Genomic DNA, 10,980 nt, shown 5'->3' on the forward strand with positions numbered 1-10,980 from the left:
AGGCCGGATGCTTTTCTGGACATTGGCTTGAGGGGCTGTTGGCACTGAAACCATCACAGCAGTATGGCCATGGCGCTTCAGTGAGACCCTGGGAACACTGATCTTGCCTCCGCTGAAAAGTGGGTTCAATGGTTACAGTGCGGAGCCCTGGCACCTCCAAACTTCCCAGCAGGCTAACGGCAGAAAGAAGCCCCCACGACCAGCCAGAGCCCTGACATGCCGGAGGGGGAGGGGACAGCGTCTGTGCAGGGACATGCAGCTGCTTCCTCAGCTCTTTCCTCACCTCTGATTCCAAGGGGAGTTTTGCTTCATAGAATCATAGAACACTAGGACTGGAAGGGACCTCAAGAGTCATCGAGTCCAGTCCCCTGCCCCCTACCCCCATGGCAGGACCAAATACTGTCTAGACCATCCCTGCTAGACATTTATCTAACCTGCTCTTCAATATCTCCAGAGACGGGGATTCCACAACCTCCCTGGGCAATTTATTCCAGTGTTTGACCACTCTGACAGTTAGGAACTTTTTCCTAATGTCCAACCTAAACCTCCCTTGCTGCAGTTTAAGCCCATTGCTTCTTGTTCTATCCTCAGAGGCCAAGATGAACAAGTTTTCTCCCTCCTCCTTGTGACACCTTTTTAGATACCTGAAAACAGCTATCATGTCCCCCCTCAATCTTCTCTTTTCTAAACTCAACAAACCCAATTCTTTCAGCCTTCCTTCAGAGGTCATGTTCTCTAGACCTTTCATCATTCTCATTGCTCTTCTCTGTACCCTTTCCAATTTCTCCACATCTTTCTTGAAATGTGGCACCCAGAACTGGACACAATACTCCAACTGAGGCCTAACCAGCGCAGAGTAGAGCGGAAGAATGACTTCTCGTGTCCTGCTCACAACACACCTGTTAATACATCCCAGTATCATGTTTGCTTTTTTTGCTACAGCAGGATTCAGTGCAGCCTGAGCCAAACGCTGGCCACTGCCTCAGGACTGAGCCTTGGATTGTGCATCTGCTAAGTCCTTTCCTCCTGAAGCACCCCGGGACACTGAAAAGCAGCCACCTCTGGACTGGAGCACATCACTGGGGGAAGGTCTACGTGGGCCATTTGGAAGAGTGGTGAAGCACTGGGATGGATTCCTAAGGGTGGGAGTTCTGGCTTGACAAAGCACTGGATGCAATGATTTAATCCAGGATGGTCCAGCTTTGAACAGCTGGTTGGAGTGGACACCTCCCTAGAATTGTGTGAGTCTATGGGGGGGGGGGCGGTGCGCACAGAAAAGAGGGGGTTTGGCCAGAGATACAGGAGCAAACTTACCTCTGTGGCAATGGCCCAGGGAAGTTTAATGGCTCTGCAGAGCACGTGGTTCACTCTGCATTGATCATGCCTCCGTAGGTCTGGGTTTGTGGAGCAGGGCAGCTTAAGAGAGATGGGATCTGTGAATCCAGACACCAAAGAGTCTTCCCTGGGACTCCCCGCTCAAAGCGGCTGCGTCCCCACCTCTCTCAGCCCAGCATCTTCAGCAGCGTCCCGCGCCGAGAGCCGGCACAGGGCTGTGCACTGTTCATATAGCTCCGTGCCATCCCAGGGGGGTTCGCTCAGCCCCTAGGGGAGAAGCAGCATCTGGATGTAACCAGCCTGGACACTGGGCTATTCATCCAGCTTGCAGCACAAACAGCAATTAAAGGACCTTCCCACAGGGAGAGGAGAACTCTGGGCTAAGCCACAGAGGAATTGGCTGTTCCTTGTTTACTTGAACATGGAATTTGGTTAGTGAGAAAGTTCGGCACCAGGCCTAGGTCTGAACAGAATGTGGCACCTGGGAGCACCCAGAGTGGAGGGTGGGAAGGAGACAGAGCCATGTGGAGAAGGTGGCTACGGGCAGGCCCGGGCACTTTCAGCAGGCCCACGGGGCTGTCATGTAGGGGCGGGAGCGCAGCGACTCTCCTCGGTCACTCTCCTCACACTGGGCAGCCCCTTTCCTGCAGGGCCGTGGAAGCGCCTAGCACAGGGAAGTCCCTCCCAACGCACCCTCGTGTGGTGCGACACACGGAGCCACAGGGAGAGGTGGCCTGTCTGTGCTCATGGAGACAGTGACAGTCACAGCCAGAGCACTGAGGGAACCGCAGGAAACATAATCAAAGTCTGAGGCCGATGCTCTACAAGAGAGAGGGGCAACCTAGGCTAGGGAATGAGCCACACGTCACCACTGAGAACAGCCTCTCTCCAGCCTCTTTGGAACCCCCCTTCAGGGAGTTGAAGGCTGCTCTCAAATCCCCCCTCACTTTTGTCTTCTGCAATCTTAATAACCTGAAGCCCCTCAGCCTCTCTTTGTAGGCCATGTGCTCCAGCCCCAAATTATTTTGGTTTCTTTCTGCTAGACTCTAAGGCTACGTCTAGACTGGCAGGATTTTCCGCAAATGCTTTTAATGGAAAAGTTTTCCGTTAAAAGCATTTGCAGAAAACTGCGTCTAGATTGGCACTGATGCTTTTCCACAAAAGCACTTTTTGCAGAAAAGTGTCCGTGGCCAATCTAGACGCACTTTTCCTCAAAAAAGCCCCGATTGCCATTTTCGCGATGAGGGCTTTTTTGCGCAAAACAAATCTGAACTGTCTACACTGGCCCTTTTGCACAAAAGGACTTTTGCCCGAACGGGAGCAGCATAGTATTTCTGCAAGAAGCACTGATTTCAGACAGTAGGAAGTCAGTGCTTTAGCGGAAATTCAAGTGGCCAGTGTAGACAGCTGGCAAGTATTTGCAGAAAAGTAATCGCTTTTACGGAAAAACTGGCCAGTCTAGACACAGTCTAAAGGAGCACTCAGAGACGATAAAATAATTGCGGAGATTGAACAGCAACAAGTCACTGCGACCAGATGGCATTCACCCAAGTGTTCTGCAACAACTCAAATGGGAAATTGTGGAACTATTAACTGTGGTTTCTAACCTATCCTTTGAATCAGCCTCCATACCTAATAACTAGAAGATAGCTAATGCCACGTCAATATTTAAAACGGGCTCTAGAGGTGATCCTGGTACTTACAAGCTGGTAAGTCTAACATCAGTACTGTGCAAATTAGCTGAAACGATAGGAAATAAAAAATTGTCAGATACATGGATGAATATAATTTCTTGCTAATCTGCTAGAGTTCCTTGAGGAGGTCAGCAAATATATGGAAAAAGGAGATCTAGTGGATATGCAAATATGCGGACAAGGGGGATCCAGTAGATATAGTGTACTTAGATTTTCAGAAAGCTTTTGACAAGGTCCCTCACCAAAGGCTCTTGTGTAAATTCCATGGCCATGGGATAAGAGGGAAGGTCCTTTCTTGGATTGAGAACTGGTTAAAAGACAGGAAACAAAGGGTAGGAATAAATGGTAAATTTTCAGATTGGAGAGGGGTAAATAGTGGTGTCCCCCAAGGGTCAGTCCTGGGACCAATCCTTTTCAACTTATTCATAAATGATGTAGAGAAAGGTGCAAGCAGTGAGGTACTTAAGTTTGAGGATGAAACTAAACTGTTCAAGATAGTCAAGATACTGTGTACAGATGTGGTCTCCTCCCCTCAAAAAAGATACTTTGGCCTTGGAAAGGGTTCAGAAAAGGGCAACTAAAATGATTAGGGGTTTGGAACGGGTCCCATATGAGGAGAGGCTAAAGCAACTGAGACTTTTCAGTTTAGAAAAGAGGAGACTGAGGGGGGATATGATAGAGGTCTATATAATCAGGTGTGGTGTGGAGAGGGTGAATAAAGAAAAGTTATTTGTTAGTTCCCATAATAGAAGGACTAGGGGACACTAAATGAAATTAATGGGTAGCAGGTTTTAAACTAATAAAAGAAAGTTCTTCTTCACACAGCACGTAGTCAACCTGTGGAACTCCTTGCCAGAGGAAGCTGTGAAAGCTAGAACTATAAAGAAGTTTAAGGAGAAGCTAGATAAATTCATGGAGGTTAGGTCCATAAAAGGCTATTAGCCAGGGGGTAGGAATGGTGTCCCTGGCCTCTGTTTGTCAGAGGCTGGAGAGGGATGGCAGGAGACAATCACTTGATCGTAGTCTTTGTTCCACCCCCTCCAGGACACCTGGTGTTGGCCACTGTCGGCAGACAGGCTACTGGGCTAGATGGACCTTTGGTCTGACCCAGTACGGCCGTTCTTATGTTCAACAAAATGGGAAATTAAATTTATTGTTGATAAATGTAATGTAATGCACAATGCACATTGGACAAATACTCCCAAATATACATAAAATATGATAGGGACAAAGTTAGCTACAACTACTCAAGAGTGAGATCTTGGAGTCATTGTGGAAAGTTCTCTGAAAACATCCACTCGGTGGGCAGCGGCCGTCAAAAAAGCAAACAGATTGTTAGCAGTCATTAAAAAGGGAGAGAGAATAAGACTGAGAATATCTTAGGGTATGTCTACACTACCCCGCTAGTTCGAACTAGTGGGGTAATGTAGGCATATCGCACTTGTAAATGAAGCCCGGGATTTGAATTTCCCGGGCTTCATTTGCATAAGCGGGGCTCCGCCATTTTTAAATCCCCACTCGTTCGAACCCTGTGCTGCGCGGTTATACGCGGCACGAACTAGGTAGTTCGAACTAGGCTTCCTAGTTCGAACTACCGTTACTCCTCATGGAAGCCTAGTTCGAACTACCTAGTTCATGCCGCGTGTAGCCGTGCGGCACAGGGTTCGAACGAGCGGGGATTTAAAAATGGCGGAGCCCCGCTTATGCAAATGAAGCCCGGGAAATTCAAATCCCGGGCTTCATTTGCAAGTGCGGTATGCCTACATTACCCTCCTAGTTCGAACTAGGAGGGTAGTGTAGACATACCCTTAGTGCCTCTATATAAAACCATCGTACACTCACATATTGAATACTGCATACAGATGTGGTTGCCTCATCTCAAACAAGAGATATTGTCTTTGGAAAATGTTCAGAAAAGAGCAACAAAATTAATGAGGGGTTTGGAATGGATCCCATAGGAAGAGAGATTAAAAAGACTTGGACTTTTCAGTTTAGAAAAGAAGAGACTACCAGCCATTATTTAGAAATAACTTTACTAGTATCTACACAGCCAAACCGCTATTTAGAAATTAATTCAGAATAGCAGAGCACTTATTTTGAATTTGGTAAACCTCATTCCATGAAGAATAATGTCAAATTCGAAACAGCTATTTCGAAATAAGTTCTGTGTAGACACTTATTTCGAAATAGGGGTCCTCCAACCTTCCCAGGGTGCCCTGGTGGCCACTCCAGCCTCAACCGAGAACACTCCTCTCCCTTCCCCCCCTCCCTGGAGCCCTTAAAAGGATTGACTCTGGCCATACTGCCTGTGCCAGCTCCAAGCCTGCCAGCCCAGAGCCAGCAGTCACTGCCCCTGACCCAGTGGCCCCAAAACATAAGCCAGCAAGCCACGGGCAGCCAGCCCTCCACTGTTTCCCAGGAACAGTCTGCCAGCTCCCAGGAGCCTGTCAGGGCCCTGCCATGGCCCGCAGAAGGTGGGCGCCTTCCAGGTCCAGGGCAGACATCATGGACATTATTCAGGTTTGGAGGGGATGCCCCCAAAATCCATGATCTCCGCACTAGACAGAGGAACACAGCCGTCTATGGCAGGATAGCTGCCAGCCTGGCCACCAAAGACCATATGCGAACCCAGGAGCAGGTTCACATGAAAATCAAGTTGGTCCGGTGAGACCCCCAACCCTGAGCCCTTCTTTTCCTTGCTTCCCACTTCCAGCTCCCTCCTCCCAGGTTTCCCCCTCCCCTCTCTCCTCCCTTCTCCCACCTCCTTTCCCCAATCTCACCAGTTTTGTTAAATAAAGAGAGTTTGTGTTCATGAAAATACATGTCTTTTATTTGACATCAGGAAGGGGGGTTAGGGAGGAGTAAGTGGAAGGAGGTGAGGGAGGAATGAGGCACAAGCCCCCAATGGGGCAGACCAGGGAGGCTCTTAGTGCTCCTCAGGGTGGAAGTTCTCCCTCAGGGCCTCCTGGATACTGACAGACTCCCGATGGACCTCCAGGTTGGTAGCCTGAAAGAAGTGCAGCCAGGCTCACAGCAACGTGTCCACAAGAAGCACCATAGTGCCCAGGGGCAGCTCTGGCTCATGTTGCAGAGTGCTGTGGTATCTCGGGTGAGGGCAACCAGAGCACGCAGAGACAAAATGCTTTGCTGTCCCTCATCGAGGTAGGCAAGCAAGGAGGGAAACCGGCTGTCTGGGGTTGGGGGAGGGAGTTCCTTTAACACAGGCCTCAGATGGCCTCAGGTAGCAGCCACACAAAGTAACTCCTGACCTGATGCCCTGCTGGACCTGGTTCCGGCCGCCTTAAATGTGATTCAGCGTCCACTCACTGTGGATGCGCTATTTCAAAAGAGCAAAATGCTATTTCGAAATGCATTTTGTGTGTAGACGCGTTATATCGAAATATTTTATTGCGAGTTAACTATTTCAAAATAAGATGTTTTGAAATAATGCTGTAGTGTAGATGCACCCTTACTTATTTTCACAATATAAGTACTAGGGGTCACCAAATGAAATTAATAGGCAGCAGGGAAGCGAAAGCACAATTGATTTTCTGCAGTCCAGGATGTGTATTTTGCTGCTCTCCTGTCTTTCTTGGCTCAGGATCCTAAACACGATCTCTGCTGCCCAGGTTGCCACCCACCTCTACTTCCCCTATTAGTTCCTCTCAGTTTTGGAGCAGCAGGTCAAGGTGAGGGTGGGTCCCTGGATGGTTCCTTCAGCATTTAAGTTATAAAGGGCTGTTGGACCAGGCGAATTGCTCAAATCCGGGGCTCCTTACAGCCCCCAGATGGGTGACCTTCCCAAACAGGCCACACACCAGTCCCACAGAGCGCTCCAGCAGCCTGCCTGAAGCCTCACGAGCAAAACCCCTCCGACATCCCAGCAATATCCATGCCCCAGATGGCTCCGGGCCTCATACACTGGTGGGGGGTATTAGAACCCAATCCCACCTACCTCGAACAAGTTCTGTCCAGTTCCAAGAAACCAGCCACAGATCCCTGGTCAATTTACCCTCCGGACCTTACCCACAAATCAAGCTGAGCAAATCCTTTAGCATGTAACATCTAAAGGTTTATTATTACAATAAAGAAATGCATGAGAGTGAGGTTGTTAAAGGATAGTACATTACATGCATCGAATCTCCCAGTTCTCGATGCAGGCTCTAGCAGAGATGTTACAGCTGCTGGCTTAAAAGTCCTTGTTGCGCATCCTAGGATCAGGATGGGTCCACAGTTCTTCCGGACTCTTCGATCCCTGCATTGCTGCCTCTGGGATGAAGTGCTGAGCTGAAGACCAAGATGGAGTCCACCACATGGACTATTTATCCCTCCTTCCTGGTCTCTTCTTGGCTACAGCAGGTCACCTGGCCAGCGGCCTATCCATGAGTTCCCTGCTGGCAGCCCTCAGGTGTCAGCCCCCATTCTTTAGGTGTGTCCTTGGCCCATTGAGTGCCATTGTCCCACAAGGCATCGCTAATTAGCGTGTCCATAGGCTGGGCTCTGCCCAATGCTCAACCACATGCAGGGAAATATTCAGTATCCACATAGATTACAGATTCCTAACTACACACACAGACATTATACACTCACATGAACAGCGTACATAGGATTAGCAGACAGTGAGCTTCTATTCAACACCCCACATGGCCCCCTTTTATACCATTTTTGGGGCCAACACTCCCACCTATGGGTGCAGCAGTGATCTGGCTACTTCCCTCCAATTCGGTAACGTGACAAGGGGCAATAACTTAATGATGGTTCCTCACTCTCCCTACAACAATGCACCTAAATGTACCAGAGGGAAAAGACTGAACTAAGGGGAAGTTCTGGTCCAAGGAAGGAACTAAAAAGCCTGCTTGAAAAAACTCAGTTGGACAGAGCTTGATTGAAACCTCAACTCGCACATTAGGCACAGACAGTAATTTTCTTTTTCTTAGTAATAGAGGGTACGTCTAGACTACAGGCTTCTGTCGACAAAGAGCGTCTAGACTACATTGAGTTCTGTCGACAAAGCAAGCTGCTTTGTCGACATGGTAGTGTAGACGCAAAGGACAGTTTACATTCAATAACACCTTCAGTCGACAGAAACTCTGTTGACAGAAGGCGTTATGCCTCGTAAAATGAGGTTTACCAGCGTCGACAAAACTGCTGAGTTCTGTTGACGTTATGTCGACAGAACTCAGCGGTAGTGTAGACGCAGGTATAGTTTTGTCGACAAAAGTCCACTTTTGTCGACAAAACTCTGTAGTCTAGACACACCCAGAGATGTAGCCGTGTTAGTCTGATCTTGCTGAAACAAAAGACTGGAGTGTGCAGCACTTTAAAGACTAACAAGATGGTTTATTAGGTGATGAGCTTTCATGCGCAAGACCCAGTTCCTCAGATCAAATAGTGGAAGGGGTGAATTCTCCAACTCCCAGTTCTGGCAGAGCCGGGCTGGGGGCTGTTCTGGACAGTGGCTTGAGGGCTCGTGAGCACTTAAAGCATTAAAGCGTCACAGCCTTACAGCTGCACTGGGAACCCTGGTCTTTCCTCTGCTGAGAAATGGGTTCAATGGTTGCAAGGTGGAGCCCTGGCACCTTCTCGCTCCCCAGCAGGCTAACGTTACGATAAAGCCCCCAGGATCAGCCAGAGTCCTGACATGCTGGAGGAGCAGGGGACAGCGTCTGTGCAGGGAAGTGGGTTCCAGCCCATGGAAGCTGATGCCCTAACAAATGTGTTCGTCTTTAAGGTGCCACAGGACTCCTTGCTGTTTTATAAGCAACACGTACAGATTAAAGGCGATTTGCCAAGAAATAAAGCACAAATGCCATCTTGATTCTATAAATTTGACAGGAATGCACGTAGCCTTTTCTAGGTTTTCTTTCACACTTAATAATCTTCTTTCTGTGGTTCTTAGCTCTGAGGGTATGTCTAGACTACAGGCTTTTGTTGACAGAAGTTTTAAATAATCGCGGCTTCATTTAAATTTAAATAGCTGCTGCGCTGAGCTGACAAACAGCTAATCAGCTGTTTGTCGGCTCAGCACACTAGACTGGACACTCCCGCGCTGATCTGAAAGCCCTTTATCGACCTCCCCGTTATGCCTCGTAGGATGAGGTTTACCGGGGAGGTCGATAAAGGGCTTCCATGTCAACAGGGGAGCATCCAGACTGCCCCGATCTGCCAACAAACAGCTGATCGGCAGAGCAGAGCAGCCATTTATATTTAAATGAAGCCACAATTATTTAAATCGCAGCTTCATTTCCCTTTGCCGAACAAACAAATCTACATGGCTCCGTCGATGGAGCCATGTAGTCTAGACGTACCCAGAGTGTCTAACAAAAAGTTCACCAATCTTCAATAAACAGGCCAGGATATCTCTGGGATCATTGGCTGTAGCCTCTCCACTGGGGGCTCAGTCAGTGGTTACCCGAGCCTCCATGAACACCGCTGGGTGTGGGGCATGTCTGTGGATGTTGGGGTGAGGCAGACTAGGGGCCTTTACCACTTGCAATTCACAACACAGGAGAAGGCAGAGGACTCAGCCTTCTCTCAGCTCCAGCTGCCATCATGAGTGGCAGGGGGGAAACCTATCACAATGGTGATCCAATGAGTGATGGGAGAGGAGATGAGCAAGCAGGAGGAAAGGACACTTGGAAGAGGCACAAATCTGCCTGGAGCCCAAAGAAAGGTGCGGGGCAGTGGTGCGGCCTTTGGGAAAGAGGTGGGGTCATTGTCGGGGCCTTGGGTGTCCAGTTATAACATAGAAACCCACAATTGAATGAGTTGCATGCAGATCCATTCTCCAAAATGTTACACTTAGAAAGAAATATCAGGAAAGGATTGAATTGTTCTTTGACTAGCCAGTGAGTCATTCAGGGAAGCAAGCCCAGCACCAGCCATCTCGGCACGGAGCTTGATCTGAGAAACACTTAGTTCCCTTTCAGGGGAAAACACTTAGTTCCCTTTCAGACTAACAAGCCGGAGCAGCCTGGCCCGGATTTGTTTGGTCCTCACTCCATAGATGATGGGATTTATCATGGGCGGCACCAGGAGGTAAATGTCAGAAATAAGAATGTAGACATGCAGGGGTATATTGAGGCCAAAGCGGGTCGCGAGGGAGCCGAAAAGATTTGGAGTGTAAAAGGCTAAGATGACACACAGATGGGAAGTGCAGGTCCCAAAAGTCTTGAGCCGGGCGTCCTTTGTGGGGAGTTTGAAGACGGCCCTGAGGATCAGAATATAGGACACAGAGATGAAAAACATATCCAGAACATCCCCACAGAATAGCACAAAGAGGCCGTAGTAACGACTGACGTGGATGTCGGCACACGCCAGATTCACCACATCCATGTGCTCACAGTGCGTGTAGGGGATAATGTTGGTTCTGCAATATGGCCACTGCCTCGCCAGTAAAGGAAAGGGCAGTATAAGTATGGCACCTCGCAGCACCATGGTCAGACCGATCTTGGCCACCAGGGGGTTATTCAGGATGGTGAAATGTCTCAGGGGATGGCAGATGGCCACATAACGATCCAAAGCCATGGCCACCAATATCCCAGACTCAATCACAGAGAAGGAATGAACAAAGTACAACTGGGTGAGGCAGGCATTGAAATTGATCTCTCTGGAATTGAACCAGAAATTGCTGAGTATTGTGGGTAGCGTAGATGTGGACAGGACCAAGTCGGTGATGGCCAGCATGCAGAGGAAATAGTACATGGGCTCATGGAGGCTTGGCTCTGTCTTCACAATGAACAGGATGGTGAAATTACCCAAGACGGTTATGCTGTACATGGCACAGAAGGGAATGGAGATCCAGACATACATCGCTTCCAGGCCAGGAATGCCCAGCAGGATGAAGGTGGAGGGGTTGGTGAACTCAGTCATGTTGGAATCTGACATGGAGCAGGGAGGTGTCTAGTGCATGTGCCGTAAGTTCCCCTGACGTCCTGTCTGGGCCCGGGAT

General features: G+C 48.9%; 1 protein-coding gene across 1 annotated transcript; it reads right to left on the reverse strand.

The window, feature by feature from the left end:
• Positions 1-9,968: 9,968 nt before the first annotated feature.
• Positions 9,969-10,715, reverse strand: LOC142819363 (olfactory receptor 52R1-like). The gene has a single exon (XM_075905888.1). It carries the CDS (start codon positions 10,713-10,715, stop codon positions 9,969-9,971), a length of 747 nt encoding a protein of 248 aa, XP_075762003.1.
• Positions 10,716-10,980: the final 265 nt, after the last annotated feature.

This window comes from Pelodiscus sinensis, chromosome 1 (assembly GCF_049634645.1).
Source record: "Pelodiscus sinensis isolate JC-2024 chromosome 1, ASM4963464v1, whole genome shotgun sequence".
Lineage (NCBI taxonomy): Eukaryota > Metazoa > Chordata > Testudines > Trionychidae > Pelodiscus > Pelodiscus sinensis.

What these genes read in the sequence shown, in the direction of transcription:
- LOC142819363 (XM_075905888.1), bottom strand. Translation starts at nt 10,715, where the DNA reads ATGCTGGCCATCACCGACTTGGTCCTGTCCACATCTACGCTACCCACA.